Source organism: Gossypium raimondii, chromosome 11, assembly GCF_025698545.1.
Source record: "Gossypium raimondii isolate GPD5lz chromosome 11, ASM2569854v1, whole genome shotgun sequence".
In the NCBI taxonomy this organism is placed as follows: domain Eukaryota; kingdom Viridiplantae; phylum Streptophyta; class Magnoliopsida; order Malvales; family Malvaceae; genus Gossypium; species Gossypium raimondii.
Genome location: NC_068575.1, coordinates 55542065 through 55566561, shown reverse-complemented (window position 1 = coordinate 55566561; position 24497 = coordinate 55542065). Strand labels below are relative to the sequence as shown.

General features: G+C 35.9%; 3 protein-coding genes across 14 annotated transcripts; 1 reads left to right on the top strand and 2 right to left on the bottom strand.

The window, feature by feature from the left end:
- The first annotated feature begins 4233 nt into the window (after nt 1-4233).
- On the top strand, nt 4234-18739 carry LOC105802735 (uncharacterized). 10 transcript variants are annotated; one of them, XM_012634553.2, is made up of 11 exons: nt 4236-4387; nt 4580-5011; nt 5110-5208; nt 5309-5496; nt 5598-5791; nt 5969-6077; nt 6205-6509; nt 7265-7696; nt 7938-8019; nt 8123-9724; nt 10081-10470. In XM_012634553.2, the coding sequence occupies exons 2-11, from the start codon at nt 4947-4949 to the stop codon at nt 10245-10247; spliced, it is 3243 nt and encodes a 1080-aa protein (XP_012490007.1). In that variant the 5' UTR covers nt 4236-4387; nt 4580-4946; the 3' UTR covers nt 10248-10470. The 10 variants fall into 10 exon arrangements, with proteins under 10 accessions (XP_052479201.1, XP_052479200.1, XP_052479197.1 ...); XM_012634555.2 differs by lacking the exons at nt 4236-4387; nt 4580-5011; nt 5110-5208; ... (6 more) ...; nt 8123-9724; nt 10081-10470 and adding exons at nt 12505-12716; nt 13271-13340; nt 13437-13535; ... (6 more) ...; nt 16478-18073; nt 18424-18739; XM_012634554.2 differs by lacking the exons at nt 4236-4387; nt 4580-5011; nt 5110-5208; ... (6 more) ...; nt 8123-9724; nt 10081-10470 and adding exons at nt 12505-12716; nt 12911-13340; nt 13437-13535; ... (6 more) ...; nt 16478-18073; nt 18424-18739.
- LOC105802737 (transcription initiation factor TFIID subunit 4b) lies at nt 10790-11919 on the bottom strand. Of its 3 annotated transcripts, XM_012634557.2 has the most exons (3): nt 11541-11919; nt 11322-11370; nt 10790-11247 (listed from the first exon to the last, which is right to left on the bottom strand). In XM_012634557.2, exons 1-3 carry the CDS (start codon nt 11658-11660, stop codon nt 10949-10951), a joined length of 468 nt encoding a protein of 155 aa, XP_012490011.1. In that variant the 5' UTR covers nt 11661-11919; the 3' UTR covers nt 10790-10948. The 3 variants fall into 3 exon arrangements, 1 of the variants encoding a protein (XP_012490011.1); XR_001136279.2 differs by lacking the exon at nt 11322-11370 and having other exon boundaries at nt 10790-11321; XR_001136281.2 differs by lacking the exon at nt 11322-11370.
- Nucleotides 18740-21340: 2601 nt separating the features above from the next.
- On the bottom strand, nt 21341-24080 carry LOC105802736 (protein REVEILLE 5). Its single transcript, XM_012634556.2, is given in 9 exon segments — nt 21341-21788; nt 21790-21825; nt 22163-22222; nt 22350-22459; nt 22724-22852; nt 22944-23120; nt 23197-23320; nt 23436-23493; nt 23817-24080. Coding segments are annotated over 9 exon segments (1008 nt in total). The 5' UTR covers nt 24059-24080; the 3' UTR covers nt 21341-21716.
- Nucleotides 24081-24497: the final 417 nt, after the last annotated feature.

Sequence of the window (24497 nt, the reverse complement as noted above, 5' to 3'; positions counted from 1 at the left end):
ATTTTCCATATCTAGGTTATTGTCCTTAACCGACTCTAGGTGATAAAAAATAAAACAATGGAAGAGGATGAAATGTTTAACGTGTATGCCCATTTATGATTTTCTTAGTTTGGTTTGAAAATAAGGAATTTGGTTGGAAAATCATAAAGTTGATTTATTTCTTTATATGCATTTATATATATTAATAGGAATTCATTATATCCATATAAAATTGTTAGGTTTGTCTACATTATTCATCTTTTAAACTTTTTTTTATTTTATATGTTAATATTTTTTGAGTTTTAATTTGTACTATTTTAACTGAATAAATATAATTTTGAATGTAAAAAACATTAAAGAAAATAAAAATCACCATCGTTATTATGGTAATATTTTTAAAAGAAAATAATGGTACAAAAGAGAAAAGATCAGCTGTTCTCAGGTTAATAATTTATATTATGTCTATTACTTTTGGTTCTTCGATTGTCAGTTCTCTATAGACCGCAGAGGAAATGTAATTTATTTTCTTGGTTACAGGTTGCTTTTTACCCCTGCTATGTCATAATGTTTTATAAATTGGATATAAGTAAGTGACTATTTAATCTTTGCATTTTAAGGAGGAACTTATCTGTTATTTATTTTAGAATTGTTTTTCTTCAGCTGAAATAACCCTTGACAAATGTGACATTGAATTCCTCACTTGTATTAGATTTGATGAACTGGAGACAGCATTGATGGAGATGGTTAAGCAGGACAATCGACGCCAATTATGTGCTAGGGTAAACTGGAATATGTTATTCAATTTGCCAAAATCTAAAGTCAATTTCTGACTTGTTTTTAAAGATAATTATAAAACTATGTAATTCCTGTCATGCAAATCATTTTGCTTGCTTTTACCTGGCACCTTAGGCTTCTTCATGAAATTTAATGTCAATATGCATTACCAGAACTTGCTAAAAAACCCGTGTTTCTGGTTTTCATGAATCATGAATTGGAAGTTGCTAGTTTTCTTAGCAGTTTGAAGATTATTTTCTTCTATCGATATGTATGTCTTTATGATAATGATGTTTGTTAAATATTTCATAGATCTTAATGAGATTTGAGCAAGATCAAAAGGAAACAGAAGATGCTTGTAGATTTGCCGAACAAAATGCAGCTGCACAGAGTTATTTTGTTGAAGTGCTTCAGGTACTCATCGTGTTCAAGTTTCTTGTTTTTTTTGTTTATAAAATTTCCCCTCAAACATACCTTATTGAGGCACTTGAATTCTCGAATCTGTTATTTATGCATACTTTTATGTCTGCAAGTAGAAGTATAGACATTTTGATAATACAGTGGTGTCATATGCCTTTTGTGTTAGAATTTGAATTGTTCCCCCTAAACAATTTTCTGTATGTACAGGTTTGATTGTGGCATGTTTATGTATTCTATATATCAACTTCTATAGCAGAGGCTTAAGTCTTTGTTTTGAGCAGGTAAGTCCATGGAACAATTTTTTTATCCTTGTAGTTCATGTTTTATTTTGATTTTTCTGTGATTAAACTCTAGTACTCAGGGCAGTAGTTGTTGGGATGTAAAATTTATTATCTATCTGCCTAAATATATGACAAAAGGCAGAAGTATATATTGGAGATACTCTCACAAGCACATTCATTCGTTTGAAACACGATATCTAGTTATTTGTCTTTGAACTGAGTTGGATTTTTCCATGCTTATGTAGGAACACATGCCCTATGCCCTATTTTCGTTTAAGGACCGCCAAGGAAATTCTGAAACTGAAAGCTGATTGATCGGATGTGTATGCCGGCTTTCATCAACTACTTTCGAAGGCCTTACTAGGAATTGAAATGGTGTGCAAAGAGATTGCTTCTTCTGATCTGATTTTTCGATATAAATACTGGACAAAGTATGGATATTTTATTGCTGTTAGTAAAATAGGATTCTCTTCTTAGGATCTTAGTTTGTTCACTTGTATTAGACTCAACAATGGCTTGCATTGCATTGGTGTTGATTTTACTTAAATTTCGAGGTTTACAATTTTTAATTTTTATTAATTATTTACGTTTTCTCACTTTTATTAATTTTTATTATTATTTAAGCTTCCTTTATTTGCCTTATTTTATCATTTTCATAGAAAATTTAATTTAAATAATATTTTTTATTTATCCTTAAAAGTATATTTAAAGTTCAAATTTTAAAAATAAAACATAATATAATATTTATCATAAAAATAAATATTATTTGATTAAAATAATTTTTTTGCATGATATGTTTTTAGTGGCGTTTTTACGAGAAGCGTCGCTAAAGGTTTGTTCTATAGCGGCGTTTATGATAAAAAGCGCCGCTAAAGGTCATGGTCTATAGCGGCGTTTGTGGGAAAAGCGCCGCTAAAGATCGTATTCTATAAGGCGTTTGTGTGAAAGCGCTGCTAAAGGTCATGACTTTTAGCGGCGTTTATTTCTAAAAACGCCGCAAAAGTTAACGACACGTTCAATAACAGCGTTTTTTGCGGCGCTTGTCAAAGCTAAATATCCACATCCAACTGGACAAATCTAGCAGCATAGTATGAAGACAAACAGATCATGTTCTAAATATTAAGCATAAGCACTTTGACTTGTGTGGCTCGTTAAAGATGGAGGATATGGATTATCTTGCTGCATGAAAACTATTATAAGGTTTGACTGCTCTAAGAACTATACAGCTAAGCAGGCAAAACACTTCAGTGACTTCTCTTTCAGACTTAAAAAACCATAATTATTGTTTACCAACCATTTTATAATTTTTTATAGTTAGATGACAAAAAAAGAAAAGAAAAGTCAATGTAATTTACCCTTAAAAAATATATAAGCATGTGTAGTTTTTCTCTTCTTCTCCCCATTAAAGTTTTATCAAAACACATTTGAGATGAAAAGATCACAAAACGTAACATAGCAAAACCATAGGTTATTAAAAACATGTGTAATAAGCAATATACTTCTTGAAACTACATTGTATGACCTAGACATGTAAGAAAGTAAGGACAAGGTAAATCTATTTTAAGATTCTTATAACTTTCCTTATTTTAAGATGTATTCATAACCAATCTAAAATCAATCAACCAAATCAAAAATAAATTTGAGATTATCCCATATCATTAATCTTAATTTTCTCACTAATTAACTAAATAGTAAATGCATTAACATATATTCAATTATATGTCTTCCTCATATATCGAGAAAACATTTTAAAACATAAATAAAGACTATTAAAGCTCAAAATAAAACAAAGTACTAATGGACGTCGACAATTTATATTCAATAAGATATATGGTTTAAAAGTTACCCATCATTTTACTTCTCAGTATTCTAATACACGACAATCACTTGAATTTTTGTACCTAAATTGAGTATTTGAAGACTAGTTGTAGCATCTCTTGCTTCTTTAGAAACCCATACATTTTTAATTTTAAACGAAGTTCTTTTATTGGGATAAGTATAGGTTGTGTGACCATGATAATAACAATGTGCAGGGGTGTAGTTAGGTCCAGCCCCCTTAAAATGATTTTTTTTTATTTAGGCTATTTAAATTTTATAAAAATTTAAATTAATAAAAGTAAAATCACATTTTGATCCCTTAAAATAATAAAATTTAATTTAATACTTTAAAATTATAAAGATGTAAACTATTAAAATAATAAAATTATATTTTTATTATTGTAATTTCCTACCCTAAAAAAAAATTCAAATTAACTTTTTTGTTAAAAAAAGAAAAAATGATCTCATTTTACTACCTTTAGAATTCATCATCTCAAAATTTTAAAACTAACACATCAAATGCATATTTTTCACTAAAGGTAGATGATACCTTAAAGTCTTCAAAAGCTAGGAAGCAAATGTTGTGAAAGGCTCCATTCCAAGCGATTATAGTAATTTTCTTCTTGACTTGTCTACTTCATATTTGATATGATTTGGTTTTTTGCCAATGCGACATGCAATTTTTTGAACTGAACCCTTTAAAACTTGACGAGGCTATTGAATTTCTTGACAAATATGATGATATCAATGTCCTTCTCATTCTCATTGTTATTTTTTAAAATATTTAATATTTTTATTAAAATTCTAAACATATTATTTAATATTTATATTGTACTCTGTTTTTCAAATTATCCCGTTCAACATTTTTATCCCAGCTTTCCCCAGAAATTGTTACGGAGACGAGATTTTGTGTTATTACTGTTTCGCGTAATTATTATTATTATTATTATTTTGATAATATGGTAAAAAAACCAAAAAACACGCAAATTGCGTTCTCTAGTGCTCTTTCTATCCCATCGATCCATTGAAAAAAAGAACAACAGAAAGAAAGGAAGCTAAAAGAATAGTTCCAGATCGAAACCTTCTCTCTCTCTCTCACACTTCCTTCGATCGAGGTAGCTCGTTTTCAATTTGATTTCTCCATGTCCAGAACAAAACCCTAGTTTTCTCCCTGAACTTCCCCAGCTTAGCTCAAAACCCTAGAAATTCTCATTTCGATTTTAATTAGGATCTTTTATTTGGTTCAATATTTGGAACGATATATATTTACATATGCTGATTTTTGTGTAAATATCCTTTTGGTCCAGATCGAAAAAAAAAATGTTCGTGTTTGGTTTATGAGATTCCCGGAGAGAAGTTCTGGTGGCCGTAATATTTGGTTAGTCTTTTGGGTTTTATTGTAGATTTTATCTTGATTAAAGAATGGAGTAGCCTAATATCGGCTCTATCATCATTTAAGGATTTGTGAATTAGCTTTAGATTTGGGGTTAATCGATGATGGCGACGCCTTGATTAGGGAGCATTTGGGAACTTGGATTGGGATAAGATACAAGTGAATTGGCTTAGCAGATTCAAAATTTTGAGTTCTTGAGTAGTGAATTTCGCGGGGAGCCAACTAGAGTTAAAACTGTTGAAGAGTATTTCGAATATTCTCAAATTTAAATTTGTGTAGAAATGAGCTTAGAAAATGAAGAACAGCATTCCTTAGATCAGCCTGATATCAGTAAGGAATCTCAAAAGTAAGCATTTCTTTCGGCTGAATAATTAATTTTTTTAATGGTTTGTATATGTTTTTGGCTGAGCAACGCTAATAACCGATTGTTTTTAAATGATTCAGGAAATCGAGAATTTCATACACCAGAGAATATTTGCTGTCATTGAGTGAACTGGATATTTGCAAAAAGTTACCCGAGGGTTTCGATCAATCAATTTTCGGGTGAGATTATTTTTTATGGTCATGGAGTATTTACTTAGTAAAATTATGAAGAAGGCAAACTTAGATCTTTTTGGTAATCATTGGTATGTGGTTGGAGCAGTGAACTTGAGGATACATCACAAGATCGTCAGAGAATTCCTGGCACCTTGTCAGGTTATAGGCGCAATGAATATAGTTCATCACCACCTACTAGAGGGGACTATTCGCGGGGCATTCATGGACGGTGGGACAGTCGTTCTAGTGGAAAGAGTGATAGAGACAGTGATTCCCAATCTGATTGGGACTCTGGTAATGTTTATAGTTCTTTGGTTCTATCAAATAGTATGATCTATGTTTAAAATTATTATGGACTAATTAGTGTTAAATTAAATGATTCTAATGATACATAGATCATGGAAGACGCCATGGTAATCAATCTCGGCGGTCTTGGCAAGGTCCTGAGCATGATGGTCTTTTGGGGAGTGGTTCTTTTCCTCGACCATCTGGATATACAGCAGGAGCTTCTGCTTCAAAGCTTCGAGCTAATGAACAGTGCCATCTAAATAGAAGCAATGAGCCATACCATCCACCCCGTCCTTATAAGGTACTTGTTTGCTTTTTGTTGTCATTTGCAGATAATTTTGGGACCAGTATCACGATACCTGTCTGTTTAATTTAGCTTAAAAATATAAGTATTCTACTTAAATTGTATCTGCCTGGAATTGTAAGATTATCCAGTAGCAATTCTAGTACTCTTTTAATAGATGTTATTTTTTTCCAGGCTGTACCTCATTCAAGGAGGGAAACTAATGACTCATACAATGATGAAACGTTCGGTTCCACTGAGTGCACTAGTGACGATAGAGCGGAAGAGGAAAGAAAGAGAAGAGGTTGGTTCTCTTTTGTGGATAACTCTCTGCTGATTGTAGTTTATTTTGTACATGTTTTATCTTCTTTCTCTACTATGTCGTAGTTTTCCAATAATAAAAACTGAAGCATGATGACTTTCCCTCTTAGCTTCCTTTGAGTCATGGAGGAAGGAACAACAGAAAGCATTCCAGGAGAAGAAGATTAATCCTGAAAGGCGTAAAGATAACTTCGATATTTCTGAATTGCTAGAGGACTCTAAAGTTGACAAAGGACTTGCAAATAGAAACAAGGAATCAGATGAACCTATTCCAGCATCAAATATTGTTTCTGACAGAACTTCTCTTCCCTCACAAACTCCTGCATCTAGACCACTTGTACCTCCTGGTTTTGCTAGCACAGTTTTGGAGAGGAATGTTGGAACCAAAACTTCAATGCACTCCCATTCTTCACAGGTAAGTATCACATAGGTCTTCAGAATTTAGAACACCCATTATGATCTCTGTTGTACCTTTTGGTATCTAATTTTAATTGTAAGTGTCAGTAACCAGTTCGAGTATTATTCCTTTTTGCTATCACATGATCTTTAATCGCAACAAACTGTTCATGTATTGGTTGCTTTCAAATTTTGTTCTCTACCAACTTTGCTGTTACAATTATGCTGCTTCTTAATATATAATACAACAGGAATGAAGTATGAATTAGTCAAAATGAGGCAATTTTGAATTTTCCATTATTTTGGTCGGAATGGGGAGAGGAGCAAGTTTATCACTTAAAACCAGTGCGTGAAATTGGTTATCCGTATATAACTGAAATTCAGTGGGAAGTTTTTAACCGAGGACTTCCTTTTTCCTCCTTAATTTGGATTTGACTGAAAAAAAATCCGTGTTGTTTTATAGTAGATGTCTGTATATGACACCAATAGTACACATGCAGAACTGAGACTCAATGAAGATGATATATTTTTGCAAGTGACTTAATGGAAGTATAGTTTTGACAAAGGTTACGTGGCGCTCTGCTCTAGCATGTTATTGCTCTGTTCCTTGTTTTGGCCAATATGCTATTCTTCTTATATTGTAACTTAGGAGATGATCCCATTAGGAAAAAGCGTGTTCCAATTATATAGAATGATGTTGTGTCTCATATTTTTCTCATAAATTGTTTGCCGTTACACCCAATTAGTAATTTATCTTCTGTTATGCTTCTATAGGTTGGTAATTCTGAAATCGACAGCAACCTTTCAGAGTCCAAAGGCAGCCTTCTTTCTAATGGGATTTCTGATGATCTTGCGGGCAAGCCTTCTAAACCGAACGAAGAGGAAACTTTGAGTGAGCGGAGGCTTGGAATTAAAAACATTCACCCTTTGGACAATAATAAGAGTGTGAAGGCTCCAACATTCTCATCAGCTTTAGATAAACTTAATGACACAATAAGCAAGGATTCTCAAATATACAATAGCTCCAGTCTTTCGGAAGCCTTTATGGCCCCAGGGAACAATGAAGTTACTGAACTTGATTCCAAAAAGCTGGTTGCTGATAAAATTGTGACTGAAACCAACCAGGATGGTTCAATTTCAATTCTAGACAAGCTTTTTGGAAATGCTTTAACAGCAAATGAAGGTGGCTCTACTAATTACACTGAGGTATTATTATGGTTATGAGACATTGCTTTCAAATTCAAAATCATATATTGAATTCATCTGCACTAATTGACTTAGTTAAATGCTCCTTTTTAATTGCCCTGCTTAATGTAATTAAAACCTGGTTGATCATTGAACTATACATCTTATCTACGTGTAGTTTATTTAGGTATTTTATTTTAATCATTTTACTCCCTGTTTTCCTTGAAGTGATTAACAACCTTTAATATCTCTTGTTCTTCAGCCTAATGACAGCAATGCAGATGAGACATGGGCCCCTGACACTTTCCATTCTTCTAAGTTTGCTCATTTGTTTCTTGATGAAGGTTTGTTGGTGCTTGTTACAAGTAATCTGGTTTTAAGTGAATCTGCTTAGTTTTTAAGTAAGAAGTATGATCTAATAATCTTCTTTTCATCTTGTCATCGCAGAGAAGAAAACTATAGATGATCTCTCCCTTGGCAGGCCAAAAGACTTGCTCTCATTTATTCAGGGTGGCGAGAAAGGTGGTTCCCATGATAGACTAGCTACTAAGCATGGGGAGTTGAACTTTCCATTTCAAAACTCTGAACTTGCGGACAAGCATGTTAGATCAAATTTGCTGTCTCCTAGAATTGAAAACTCTGAGCAATCATGGAATATTAAGGATGTTAATAAATCAGCTGCAGTTCCAACTGTCCTCACATGTGAGGATCTTGAAAAGTCAATTCTATCAGAAAGCACTGGAAATGATCCAAGGTTGCCTCCTGCTATTGAAGGATGTAAAATTCCTGATGCCAAATGTGAGAAGCAAGAAGTTATTGTCGACAATCATGCATCCCAGCACCTTCTTTCATTGTTACAAAATAAAACAAGTATGAAAAATATAGTATCATCGGCCAATCTTGACATCGGGTCTTCAGAAAGGGTAAACACTATTGAAACAACAAGTGCTGATACGGCTAGTTGTGATTCAATAGACACAAATGCAGAAAATGCTTCCAGTTCAGGGAAGAGTCTGACTCTTGAAGCACTTTTTGGAAGTGCTTTCATGAAGGAACTACAATCAGTTGGAGCACCAGCTTCTGTTCAGAGGGGCTCAATAGAGTCTGCACGAGTTGATGTATTCAAATCTAACAGGCTTCCCCTTCATGTTACAGATGATAGTCTTCTTCCTTCCTCAGGTCACGTTGGGTCAAACAGGACTAATTTTGAAAAAAATATTTCACCATTTACCCAGAGAGAGCAAATGAAATCCGATGGCATTGAAGAGCATTTGTTAGGCTATAATGATGCTCCATCCGCAGCGGATTCATCACATATCCGAGCTGGATTAGGATCTAAACTTGGTGGTTTTGATGGATCTGCTAAAATTGGGCTTCCTGAAGAGGATAGTTTGCTTGGTGTCAGTAATCCTTTGAAACTCCAGAATTTCATGGCTGGTGGTGTAAAAGCAGAGCTATCGCCCTCCCAAGAGACACCAATTGATGTTGCTGAGAAGCTAGCAGCTTTGAAGGCCGTTTTCCAGGATGAAAGACCTGTTGTAGGAGGGAAAGAAGTTCCAGTTTTTCTTCCCGGTCCCTATGACTTGAGGGAGCCAGATATTCCATTACATAACCAAAACGTCCAAGCATCTTCTCCTCAGCTTCATCCTCAATTGAATCATGGAGGTCCTTTGTTTCATTCGTTAGATTCTCATCATTCTAGTATCGGTTCTCAGGTGAAGTTCATGGGTCCAGAAGGCTTGGTCTATCATGATGCCCCACCAAATCATCAATTATCTGCAAATATGCTTCGTCCTCTCCATCATCCTAGCAGTGGACTAACTGGATTTGATTCTCCAATTCATCATCCTATGTTACAACAAATGCATATGCCTGGAAACTTTCCTTCACCCCACTTGCAACGACGGATTCCTGGTGTTGCACCGCCAGCACCTCATTCAAATAATCAGATGACTGGGTTACAGGAAATGAATCCAATGCATGGTTTTCAATTGGGGCATGGTCAACGGCAGCCTCAACCCAACTTTGCTGGTCTTGGAATGCCTCCAGGTAAAGTATTTAATACATGTCTTGTTTCTTTCTCATCCTTGCCAATTTCAACTTTGGAAAACCTGCCCGCCCATTTCATTCTTGGAAATGCCTACAGTTAGACTTAGTGTTACAGATTGTTTTAAGGCTTAAAGTGATTTAAGAAGAATGATAATTACCATGCCAAAACCTTATTGCATGTAACTGCAAACTGTTTACTTCATCCAGGACCCCCCAATTCTGCTGGAAAAATGAAAAGAAAATTTCCGGCAATCTGTTGTCGGTTGTCTTGTTTGTGAACTGCTGTTACCATAATGATTACATTTCATGTTCTATTTGCGAATACCATGTACATTATTATTTGTTTTATGTTTCAGGTCATGACGTTGGCAGTGGGAGCCATCATCCAGAGGCATTGCAGAGGCTTATTGAGATGGAGCTCAGGTCAAAGTCGAAGCAGCTGAGCCCTTTCGGTGCACCCAGCCATGGTCAAGGCCAAGGGATGTATGGCCACGAGCTAGACATGGGTTTTCAGTATAGATAATGACATTTGGTTGTAGTTTTGCCCTATCCCTACTAGATTGTTTCTCTCCGAGAATTGAGGATAGGTTTGATGTTCTTAATTCACGAGGGATTATTGTGGCTCACTGTAACTAAAATGATCATTATCATACTTGCTATTGGCTGTTGGTTGCAATTTGCCCTTTTATGCTTTGTGTAGTGTGTTTTTCTTTCCTTTAAGGGTTAAATCACATTTTAGGTTTGAACTCGGCAACTATTTTCATATTGGGGCCTGAATATCTTTTTTGTTTCAAGTTAGGTCCTGAATTTGATAATTGTTCTTACATTGGAGTCTGAACTTTTTTTTAGTTCAAGTTAGACCTTGAACTTGGCAAATGTTCTAACATTGGGATTTCAAATTTTTATTATCCAAATTTGTTTTTGAAAACTTTAAAGTTTAAGTCTCAACTTGGGAATAATTGTCAAGTTTAAGCTTCAAAATGAGAATAATTATTAAGTTCAAGGTTTAACTTGGACAAAAACAAATTTAAAAGTTCAGATATCAATATGAGAAAAAGTATCAAGTTCAGGTCTAAAAAAGTAATTTAACTTTTCGGATATTATTCTAACCGAAAAATTCTTAACGAACTGAAAAAGATTGATCCAAACCTTACAATTTAAATCTTTATTATTCGCATATAGAACCTTCTAATGTAATTATCCAGCTGATCTCTTGCATATGAATTAAGCTAAGACATCCAAAATTCTCCTGTAATCAGATCTTTGATGAAACAGATGAAACACGGCCATGGAATCAGGTTTTCTCATATGTCTATTTGTGCATGCATTCTGGATTCTTCTCTGCACTATGGATATCTTATCATCAAATACAAACAGCACCTGACCCACCTTAAATTTTTGGTGCTTCTTCACTTCAGCCCGCTTTTTGTCCTTTTCTTTCTCGGCCTTGCAGTTCAGTTCCCTGATTTGTTGCCCAGTATCTGAGGTGATAAGCTTTGGGTGCATAGTTTTCTCAGCATCCGCTATGGGGTACATTTGAAATGAGAAAGATCTTACGAAAGAACATTAGAGTTAACCGAGTCGTATCGAGGCTTACCTGTTCTGAAAGTCTGATTAAATCGCATATACAGATTCGTTCCACAACACTAACAATTAAATTCGCATAAGAGGAAGTATAAATTCATTACAAATAAAAGGACCAAGTAGCTAGTATTTCACCAAGGATAACCTCAGCTCGACATCATTGCTTATATTCTTCAAAACACATTTGGCTACTACCAAAACATAGAAAAAAAGCAGAAATGAATGTACTCACATGTAATTGCAGGATCCTCGTGGTATGATCAACAAGCAGGGTATCAGAGTATTCTCTAATCTCAGCCAACTTTTTCTGCAAAGGAATTTTCAGTTGAATCCCTCTTTCTCCTTCATGCATAACCTTTCTAGATGTTTTTATTTGGAACTCGGCTCAACCAACAGCGGTGATGTTAGAGAAGGTACCTGATACCCTTTTCCTTTTACTGTAGGGAAGGGAACCCCAACCCCATTAAAACGTTTGAAAAATGATGTGCAAAATGGTTAATCCCAAAGTTGGATCAAATAGCCTCTAATCCCTGTTTTAGTAGACCATTGATGATCACGCTCAGGAGCCAGGATCTCATAAAACAACGAGAGGAATTGTTTAAGCTTGCCAGAAGTAGTGATAATAACGTATAATATCATTTAAGCCTCTAAAAAATGATAATATTGTAAAGGTTAAAAATACACTCCCTGACTCTTTGTAAATTTAGAATTTAGTTTCTATACTTTTTACTTTTAAAAATTTAGTCCTTTTACTTTTCAAAATTCAAAATTCAAGTCCAACTGTTAACAAAGTTAAAATTAGTTTGTTAGATTCAAATTTATTACAAGATTATTTTTTCAGTTATATTATATGGTTATAAAATTGATTTTTTTAAAATTTTAAAATATCATTTTAATAAATTAAAAAAATTAACAATATTAATCATTAAATCTGAATTTTAAAATTTTAAAATTTGAAAAATAAAAAATTAAATTCTAAATTTTTGGGATTTATTGCATATTTTAATCTGAAAATTAGAGGAGGCATTTGTTAATTTTTTTACGCTTGTAAATTTCAAGTTTTAGGTTTATGCTCCCACGCGCGCGCAAGAGGAGTAAAGGAGCCAATGAAATTGGAGCGTGTAGAAAACGAGACGCAACTTCCACGTTAATTATTGTTTCTTTGTTTGTTTAGCGTAGGGAAAGGTAGAGAACGTCGTTCTGAAAGAGTAAATTGGCGCAGGCAGAGAGAGAGAGGCATTGCCAGTCGCTGTCTCTCTCAAAGGTCAAAACTTTCTCTCTCCAACCCCAAAAACACGCTACTTGCTTTCTCTCTCTATCCCATCGATTCAATTTCTTTGAAAAAAGAAGAAGCTTACAGATCGAAACCTTAACTTTCGATCTCTCTCACACAATTCCTTCGATCGAGGTAGCTCGTTTTCATTTTGATTTCTCTATGTCAAGAACAAAACCCTAGTTTTCTCTCTGAATTTCCGCAGTTTAGCACAAAACCCTAGAAATTCTCATTTCGATTTAATTAGTGCTTTTATTTGATTCAATACTCGGAATGATATATATGTTTAGGAGATGCTGATTTTTCTTGTAAATATCCTTTTGGTTCAGATCGGGAAAAAATGATCGTGTTTGGTTTAGGGGATTCCCGGATAGAAGTTCTGGTGGCCGCAATAGTGTAATATTTTGTTAGTCATTTGGGTTTTATTGTAGATTTTCTCTTGATAAAAGAATGGAGTAGCCTCATATCAGCTGTATCTTCATTTAGGGATCTTTGGATATGGAGTTAATTGATGATGGCGACGCCTTAATCTGGGAGAATTTGGGAACTCTGATTGGAATAAGATATATGGGAATTGGCTTAGCAGATTCAAAAATTTGAGTTCTTGAGTAGTGAATTTTGCGGGGAGCTAAATAGAGTTAAAACTGTTAATGAGTATTTAGTATATTCTCATCTTTGAATTTCTGTAGAAATGAGCTTAGAAAATGAAGGACAGCATTCCTTAGATCAGCCTGCGGACACCAGTAAGGAACCTCAAAAGTAATCACTTCGTTCGGATGAATAATTAATTTTTCAATGTTTTGCATATGTTTTTTGTTGAGTGACGCTGATGCCAATTTGTTTTTAATGACTCAGGAAACCAAGAATTTCATACACCAGAGACTTTTTATTGTCATTGAGTGAACTGGATGTTTGCAAAAATTTACCCCTGGGTTTTGATCATTCAATTTTGAGGTGAGATTCTTTTTATGTTCTTGGAGTGTGTCTTAATAAAATTGTGAAGAAGGCAAACTTAGATCTTTTTGGTATTCATTGGTATGTGGTTGGAGCAGTGACTTTGAGGATACATCACAAGATCGGCAAAGAATTCCTGGCACCTTGTCAGGTTATAGACGTAATGAATATAGTTCTTCACCACCTACAAGAGGAGACTATTCCCGGGGCATTCATGGACGATGGGACAGCCGTTCTAGTGGAAAGAATGATAGAGACAGTGATACCCAATCTGATTGGGACTCTGGTAATGTTTATAGTTCTATTGTTCTATTCATGGTATGATTTATGTTTACTGTTTATACGGACTAGTATGTATTGTGCTTTTTGTTAACACGTGTGGTAATTCACTTCATTGCCTCAACCTCCATGATGCTTGCTAAAGCCATTCTTGTAGTTGGGGCTTTTTTCCACTTCATTTATGTGCTGCATACAGCATCTAAAAATTGTATTATGTTGGAAATTGAATGATTCTAATGCTACATAGATCATGGAAGACGCCATGGTAATCAATCCCGGCGGTCTTGGCAAGGTCCTGATCATGATGGGCTTTTGGGGAGTGGTTCTTTTCCTAGACCGTCTGGATATATGGCAGGAGCTTCTGGTCCAAAGGTTCGAGCTAATGACCAATACCATCTTAATAGAAGTAATGAGCCATACCATCCCCCTCGCCCTTATAAGGTACTCATTTGCTTTTAGTTGTCATTTGCAGACAATATTGGGACTAGCATCATGATAGCTGTTTTATCCATTTTAGCATAAAAGTATTAATTATTCTGCTTAAATTATATCTGTCTGTAATGGTAAGATGATCCAGTAGCAATTGAAATGCTGCTTTAATAGGTGTTATTCTTTTCAGGCTGTACCTCATTCAAGGAGGGAAACTAACGACTCATATAATGATGAAACATTTGGTTCCACTGAGTTCACTAGTGAAGATAGAGCAGAAGAGGAAAGAAAGAGAAGAGGTAGGTTCTCTTTTGTAGATAACTCTGCTGATTGTAGTTTATCTTGTATTTGTTCTATCTTCTTTTCTACTCTGGCTTTCTTTTCGAATAATAAAAACTGAAGCATGATCACTTTCCCTCTTAGCTTCCTTTGAGTCATGGAGGAAGGAACAACATAAAGCTTTCCTGGAGAAGAAGATTAATCCTGAACGGCGTAAAGATGACTTCGATATTTCTGAATTGCTAAAGGACTTCAAAGGTGATAAAGGAGTTGCAAATAGAAACAAGGAATCGGATGAACCTATTCCAGCATCAAATATTTTTTCTGACAAAACTTCTCTTCACTCACAAACTCCTGCATCTAGGCCACTTGTACCACCTGGTTTTACGAGCACAGTTTTGGAAAGGAATGTTGGAACCAAAAGTTCAATGCACTCCCATTCTTCACAGGTAGGTACTAAAATAGTTTTCAGGATTTAAAACACTCATCATGTTCTCTGTTGTACCTTCTGGTATCTAATTTTGCCATCATAAGTTTGTAAGTTCTCATCCTTTTTGCCATTGTGATCTTAAATTGCAACCAACTGTTTACTCTTCATGTACCTGTTACTTCTAAGTTTTTTGTTCTCTAGCAACGTTTCCATTAAAATTGTGTTGCTTCCCAATTTATAAAGGTAATTTTGAATTTCCCATTATCTTTTTTGGAATAGGGAGGAGCAAGTTTATCATTTAAAATTAGTGTGTGAAAATGGCCATCTGTTATTGAAGATGATATATATATTTTAAGTTATTTAATGGAAGTACAGATTTGACAGAGGTTACATTGCACTGTGACGTGTGTTTTTTCCTGTTCCTTGTTTTAGCCAATCTGTTATTTTTCTGTTTGGAGAGCTGAAATATGGCGTATTGTTACCTGGTGGTTGTTGCTTGCATGTAGTTTTCATTCAGTGGTTGTACTTTTCTTATGTTGTAACTTAGAGCTGATGCCATTCAGACAAAGCATGTTTCAATTATATTGACAGATGTTGCTTCTCATATTTCACATACACTATTTGCCGTTACACTTTATTAGGTATTGATCTTCTGGTATGCTTCTATAGGTTGGGAGTTCTGAAATTGATGGCAACCCTTCAGAGTCCAAAGGCAGCCTTCTTTTAAATGGGATTTCTGATGATCTTTTGGGCAAACATTCTAAACAGTGTGAAGAGGAAACTTTGAGTGAGCAGAGGCTTGAAAGTAAAAACATTCACCTTTTAGACAATATTAGGAGTGTGAAGGCTCCAAATACCCCATCAGCTTTAGATAAATTTAATGACACAATAAGCAAAGATTCCCAAATATACAAGAGTTCTAGTCTTTCAGAAGCCTTTATAGCCCCTGGGAATGGTGAAGTTACTGAACTTGATTCCAAGAAGCTGGTTGCTGATAAAATTGTGACTGAAACCAACCAGGATGGTTCAATTTCAATTCTAGACAAGCTTTTTGGAACTGCTGTAACATCAAATGGAGGTGGCTCCACTAATATGACTGCGGTATTATTTTGGTTTCAAGACATTGGTTTCAAATTCAAAAACATATGTCAAATACATATGCTCCGTATGACTTAGATGTTCATTTTTAATTCCCCTGCTTAAAGAAATTAAAACCTGGTTGATCAATAAACCATACATCTTATCTACGTATAGTTTATTTAAGTATTTTATATTTATCCTTTTACTCCCTGTTTTCCTTGAAGAAATGATTAACAGCCTTTAATATCTCTTTTTCTTCAGCCTAATGACGGCAACACAGATGAGACATGGGCCTCTGACACTTCGCATTCTTCTAAGTTTGCTCATTTGTTTCTTGATGAAGGTTTGTTGGCTCTTGTTCATCAAGTAATCTGGCTTTAAGTGAATCTGCTTCGTTCTCAAGTAAGAAGTATGATCTAATATTCTTTTCATCTTGTCATCGCAGAGAAGAAGCCTACAGATGATTTCTCCCTTGGCAGGCCAAAAGACTTGCTCTCTTTTATTCAGGGTGGTGAAAAAGGTGGTTCCCATGATAGGATAGCTAATAAGCATGTAGAGGCAAACTTTCCATTTGAAAACTCTGAACTTGTGGACAGGCATGCTATATCAAATTTGATGTCTCCTAGAATTGAAAACTCTGAGCAATCATGGAATATTAAGGATGTCAATAAATCAGCAGCAGTTCCAACTGTCCTCACATGCGAGGATCTTGAAAAGTCAATTCTGTCCGAAGGCACTGAAAATGATCCGAGGTTGCCTCCTGCTATTGAAGGACGGAAAATTACTGATGCCAAATGTGAAAAGCAAGAAGTTATTGACAATCATGCATCCCAGCACCTTCTTTCATTGTTACAAAATAAAACAAGTGTGAAAAACATAGTATCACCGTCCAATCTCGACGTCGGGTCTTCAGAAAGGGTACACACTGTTGAAACAGCAAGGGTTGATATGGCACCTTGTGATTCAATAGACACAAATGCAGAAAATGCTTCCAGTTCAGGGAAGAGTCTAACTCTTGAAACACTTTTTGGAAGTGCTTTCATGAAAGAACTACAATCAGTTGGAGCACCAGCTTCTGTTCAAAGGGGCTCAATGGATTCTGCAAGAGTCGATGTATCCAAATCTAACTGGCTTCCCCCACATGTTACAGATGACAGTCTTCTTCCTTCTGCAGGTCACATTGTGTCAAACAGGACTAATTTTGAAAAAAATATTTTACCTTTTACCCAGAGAGAGCGAATGAAATCTGATGGCATTGAAGAGCATTTGTTAGGCTATAATGATGCTCCATCCGCAGCGGATTCATCACATATACGAGCTGGATTAGGATCTAAACTTGGTGGTTTTGATGGATCTGCTGAAATTGGACTTCCTGAAGAGGATAGTTTGCTTGGTGTCAGTAATCCTGTGAAACTCCAGAATTTCATGGCTGGTAGTGCAAAATCAGAGTTACTGCCCTCCCAAGAGACACCGATTGATGTTGCTGAGAAGCTAGCAGCTTTAAAGGCCATCTTCCAGGATGAAAGACCTCTGGTAGGAGGGAAAGAAGGTCCCATTTTTCTTCCTGGTTCCTATGACATGAGGGATCCAGATATTCCATCACAAAATGTCCAACCATCTTCTCCACTGCTTCGTCCTCAATTGAATCATGGAGGTTCTATGTTTCATCCATTAGATTCTCATCATTCTAACATCGGTTCTCAGGTGAAGTTCATGGCTCCAGAAGGCATGATCCATCATGATGCACCACCAAATCATCATTTACCTGCAAATATGCTTCATCCTCTCCATCATCCTAGCAGTGGACTAACTGGATTTGATCCTCCAATTCATCATCCTATGTTACAACAAATGCATATACCCAGAAACTTTCCTCCTCCAATCATGCAACGTGGAATTCCCGGTGTTCCACTGCTGGCACCTCATTCAACTAATCAGATGGCTGGTTTGCTACCTGAATTGAATCCAATGCATGGTTTTCCATTGGGGCATGGTCACCGGCAGCCCCAACCCAACTTTGCTGGTCTTGGAATGCCTCCAGGTAAAGTATATAATACATGTCTTGTCTCTTTCTCATCTTTGCCAATTTCAAATTTGGAAAACCTACCCGCCCATTTCATTCTTGGAAATGCCTACAATTAATGTTATGGACTGTTTTTATGCTTAAGGTGATTTAAGAAGGATGATAATGACCATGCCAAAACTTTTTGCACATAATTGCAAAATGATTACTTCATCTGGGATCCCCCAATTCTGCTGGAAAAAATGAAAAGAAAATTTCCTGCAGTCTGTTGTCGGTTGTCTTGTATTTGAACTACTGTTACCATGATGATTACATTTCGCGTTCTATTTGCGAATATTATCCACATTATTATTTGTTTGATATTTCAGGTAATGATGTCGGCAGTGGGAGCCATCATCCGGAGGCATTGCAGAGGCTTATTGAGATGGAACTCAGGTCAAAGTCGAAGCAGATGGGCCCTTTTGGTGCACCTGGCCATAGTCAAGGCCAAGGTATGTATGGTCATGAGCCAGACATGGGTTTTCAGAATCGATAATGGCATTGGATGAGTTTTGCCCTATCCTCAATGGATTGTTTCTCCTAGAATTGAGGATAGGTTTGATGTTCTTAATTCAGGAGGGATTTCTCTGGCTCACTGTAATTAAAATGGTCATTATCATATTTGAAATTGGCATTTGGTTGCAATTGCCCCTTTGTTCCTTTTGTCGTTTCTGGTGTTATTCTGAGCTTTAAGTTTTTACCAGAGTGAAAATGATTGAACCTAACCTCACAATATCATTGGTTTTTTGCATATAGAACCTTCTAACGTAATTATCCAGCTGTAATATCAAATTCTGCAGATGAATTAAGCTAAGACAACAGAAATTCTCCTGTGATCAAGAACCCTGATTAAACACTAGTTAGCCTAAATCCCTAAACTTAAACCGCAGCCAGGGATTGAATTCTCTCGTACAGGCGATAAATCAGTGTTGTTCTATGCAATAGGGGCTCCTTTTCCAGAACAGCAAATAGTTCGAGCTACTCTGGTTTGAGGGACGACCCCTTGGTCCTGACTGAATTTTCTAGTTGGGGAGTAAAAACTAAAAAAGCAATTGCCCCTTGGTTCTTGGTCCTGTTGAAACAATAGCAGAGTAGAAACTAAAAAAGCAATATATAGGGAGCAACATGTTGCATAGGGTAGGACTTGATATAATTAAAGGGAAGGGAACAGACCTCAGACCAGGAAAAATATCGTTATATTACAACATAAAATAAGTTTGGGCAATTACAATGATTGGATTCCTTTTGGAAAAATATAAGCGAGGTTCCATTCAGGCTCTTGATTGTCCTTTGTGCTTAATTTCGTATGTTGAGGAAGACTTATGGTTCAAATCTTTACCTGCTTCAGAACTGGCTTTTTCATCCTTCCCCATTTCCCCACTCGCACATCTCTGCCAGGCTTGTTCGGCCGTTAGCTGCCGTTTTGATATATCATCTCCCTCAACAGCAGCACGTACAGCAGACGTCCTCTTTCATCCGGACTGTATCCAAGAATTAGTAACTTAATGTAAATACTTGGTAAAGGGATGGTGCTTAGCAAATTCCATGGCATGATTGCTGCCGTTTTGATATATCATCTCCCCCCATTTGGCCACTACCAACAACATATAGAAAGTAGATACCAACAAAAGGATCAGCATTGCTTATATAAAAAAGGCAGAAATAAATGTACACATAGAGAAACTAGATATCATCAATAAAGGGGTCAACGTTAAAATAGAATGTCAAAATTTCGTGAAGTTCCCTATTTGGAAATCTGACCCTTATTTGAAATAAATAAATGAAATCTGCATGCGACAGAGGTGACCGTCAAATATCATTGAGTTGATAAATGCCAATGTCAGAGAAGGCCTCGAATACCATTTTCCTTCTACTGCGGGGAATCCCGTTAAAATGCGTACAAAATGGTTAATCTTAAAGATGGACCGAATATCCTTTAGTTTCGGTTATAGTAGACCACTGACAATCATTCTCAGGATTTGTGATGAAGCAAGAGGTTCAAGTGGTTTCTTGTGGCCAACAGAAGGCTTTTGTGGAGGTCTCCTTGCATTGACATCAGCAGCTGGAGAGATAACTGATGGATTCTGTGAACTCAACTGATAAAAAATAAAAAGGAAAATTGTTTTACACCAGTTGTCTGATGGTTTCCCGTTTGAGAAACCTGACCGGCAATTTGGCCTGTCAATTGAGTTCCTCGGGAGCATTCGTTGGCTGCCGTTGCAGATATGAGAAATTTTAGATCTAAGGTTGCTAGCAAAGATACTTAAAGCATAATCATCACACAATTGGAACAAGTTTAATAGAGCTTCAAATTCTTTGTAGTAATCATCCACAATATTAGTGTGCTTCAAGCTAACAAACTCAAAAATAGGATCTGTGATTCATTCTTACAAAACCTAACTCATGTCTCAGAATCATATTGAGTCCAATGTACTCCAGGTGCATCATTCATGCGTACCTTGTCCATCTCCCAGCTTAGATAATTTTGTCTACAATCTTGGAGCTCCAGAGGTATTAGTGTCGCCAATAGTTTTGGGTAACAGCTCAGGAGTTTTACCCAACATTGATTTTGCTTTCAAATAAAATGAACCACCTTCACTCAACCCACTGCATTTGATTGTTTGTTTTGTAACATCATTTTTTCAAACATGCCTGTAAGAATTTTCACGTAAAAATGAAAAATGTTGATGCTAACACCATTGTTGGGGATAGTTTTCCCGAGTTTACGTGGAAATTCTTTCAAACAGTTGAAAGAAGTTTCTATACATGGCCTTTGTGACCCGACCTGAAAAAGTATGTGCCGATCGTCTGAACTCTGATGAGCTTATTTTTATTTTCTTTAAAAAAATTGGTATATATGCACAGGAAATTTTTTCCAACTGAAACATTCAGTTATACTGGGTTTGGTTTCATGTTTTTTAAAGGAAGCTTTGCATGCGTGCATTTTCTAGTTGATGCTAACATGAAATCAAAATAAGAGTATTAGACCATGTTTCATGGCTTCGAATTCACCAACACCATCCATGCTAAAGTTAATTGTCTGCAAAGAACATTATAAGGTCATAATTTAGTAACATTAGCACAGTTGACAATTGATATATATTTTTACAAATGGTGGATTTCAGCTATGTAAATGTAATCCAATTAGGTAATTTGAAGGAGTAAAAGAATTACACTGGGTATAGAAATTGTACCAGGTAAAAATTGATTCTAATAAGCACGGCACAGCACTGGGAAATGAGTCAATGACGGTAATGCAAACCCTAATTTTATTAGTCCTGAGAATATTTACAGTGGAAAACTCAACGGCTCTTTTTATACATGATATTAGCCTCTAACCAACGACTTTTGTATGATATACACAGTGCATAAAAAAAGAATCCAGTCTATTTGACAAGCTACCAGGTCCTCCAAAGATCATAACTACACCTCACATATGTACATACGTACATATATAAATACATTACATACATGTGTACATATGTACATGCACATCTGACCTCTACGTCTTGTTTGCAAGTTAACCGGCTGCATCCGTTTTTCTTGCAGCCTGGTGCTCATGCCTTCAAACGAGCAATCAGCTGACAAAGAAAGGATGGTTCCAAAACTTTCAAGTAACTTATTATGCTGTTGTAACAGCAGTAGCTGGTTTATGATGGTGAATGACATTGTAGGAGCTACCAAATTTAACCTCCTCTGGACTCTGCATCATACGTTGACAGCAACCTTCTCTGCATTCGTTTTATTATTAGTCAGTAAAAAATGAAATCTCTATTCCTAATAGATGAAAAATGAAACAATTGTGTTTAATCTTTTGGCATTAACCAGTTTTCATTCTCTTTTGCAAAGAAGAAATTATAAAACAAAATCACAGGATGACATTTATACGAGACAAATGATGGTAAGGAGGTAAGAGTGATCAGTTCATGTTCAACTTGAATGTGGTTTCAGTTTTATAAGAGCAGATAATGTTTCGGGCCTAAAAACTGAATCATAAAATTAGACATATACAGTGTGAGTGCCAACATTGAATCTAAATGCATGCCAATAAGAGGAGAAAGAACTTACTTGATCCTCAAACTCTGGGCTTTTCAAATTGGTAGCAAGATTTCTCATCAACACCACCACCTGCAAAGGGCAAAACAACACCCCTTCAGCTAACCATAAGATTCTAAGATACAATGAAATCTCTACCTCGACACACACAGCCAACTGAAAAACATTCAGAATATGAACATCATTCAGGGTGACATACTGTTTCCACATTTATTGGGTCCATCTGCTTCAATATCTGCAAGTGCCCACTTGCACCGGGGTCAAAGACACTGCCAAGGAAAGTGTACACCTGAGAAAAATCTGGCACAACTGCATCAAATAAAAGCAGAGTTTTTGAGTTATCGCCAAAAGGGCAAAGGAAAATTCATGACAGGAAAGCATCAAAAAGATTTTTCTTTATATGGTTTTCCTAAAAGTCAAGTGTTTGAATGACAGCAACAAAACCAAGTAAATAGTTACCATTGAAGCTTTTTCTCTGGAGTGAACTAAGCAAAAATTTGAAGTCCACAAAAATATATTAACATGGTCCATTGATGCCAGTATCAAGCTCAAAGTAGAAATAAAAATACTAACCTCTAGATTGCTTCCTATGATCCCCTTGGGCAATTGTTTTACCAAATGACCAGATTCTGGGAGTGCTTTCCTTACTACTACTGTAACAGCAGTTGGGCGCAATATTTGGTCCAGCAAATGTTGCATCATCTAAAACATACAATATCAGTATGTTACTATAGTATTGAGACTCAAGAGGAAGATAAAAAGGTCATAAAAAGGTGCAGGAATAATTAAAAACCTTTAGTCCGTTGAGAAACAGTGACAGGTGGGACAGAGTCGTAACTCCTGGAAGACCAAGCTCCCTTAGCAATTGGATTTTCAAGCACTGATGATGAATCTGGTCTGTAGGTATAACCAGATTCAAGCAAGGCAGATGACGATTGAAACGGTCCAACTACTTGGGGTACAACAGCAGCTGCAACAAGTAAATGAGGGTCAATTTAAGATCAAGAATTGCCTAAAAAGAATACGAATGTGGTGGCCCCACTGACCATTTTTGGGAGCTTTTTGTGGGTACGGATGAGCTGCTTTCCTTTTTGGCCGAGGGGGAGGTACATGTTCAGTTGCCCCATTTTTTTGAGCCTTTAGGAAATACTTTTGTGCATGGCTACGGATCTGCCAAGAGCATCCATTGAGGCGTTCAGTAAAACATATCGAAAACAACATATAGCCTAGTAGTTAGTGAAGAAATCATAACATATATATATATATATATATATTTTTTAATTACCTGGATTACTGTCTTGGACCCAACAAATGCTTCAATCTTCTTCCAATCACGATCAAATCTACAATGATAAATTGATGAAGGAACTACATCAGCACCATGAGCCAGGAAATGTGCATCTAAAGCGTAAACAACAGAATTGCTATCTTGGAGGCTAATGCAAATTCTATGCATTGAATGAACTTAAGTTATACACTTGGAGTTAATATCAGTACCTTAATCCAGTAACTCACAAAACAAACAACGCCATTTATGTGGAGTAAAAACCAAACTAGAAAAAGAAAAAGGAATTGACTTTGCCTCTTACTTCACTCAATCCAATTTTCCAACAAACAAAACAGTAGCTAAAATCAGAAAAAAAAAAATCTTAATGAATTTACTGACAATTGAAGAGCATCGAGAAACTTATCGCGCTCCTGATCAGTCCAGCTTTCTCTGGACTTGGTAATAGTGTAAGGCTTCCGGATCTTCTTACTCGGATCCTCCAAATACGGCGAACCGGCAGTAGGAGGAGGAGGAGGCGCCACCGCGTTGGCAGGCGGCAGAGAACTAAGACCAGGAAGACCCATATTCATGGGATCGAAAAAGTAAAACCCAGGAGCCGGGTTGGGGCTCACGGACACCATAAGCTTAAGGCTTCGGTTTTGCTTTCCTTTCTCTTGTTATATATAATTTAGCGTACACGTGGATAACTTTAGATCATTAGATTGATGTGGACGACAGTAGCTAATGTAATTTTCTTTTTTTTTTTGGAAAGGACGACACTGACAATCAAATAACATTTGCTTAATTATTTTAAGTAATATTTATAAAAGATTCAACTTAAATTAATTTATTTATGAGTAACATTGCCCTCTTTCATTGTTTCCACTCTTCAACTAAGATTTTGGTTAAATGTGCTATCGCCAATTTTAATTTTTATATATATTTTTTTAAATTTCCCTCACTCGCAACATTCCAATAAAAAAAACCAAACTATTTTTTTCTCTCTCTAACTCACGAAATTTTTTTCCCCACCTAGTACTACTTACTGAAAAAAAAAGTAATCTTTCTCTGATAAACAAT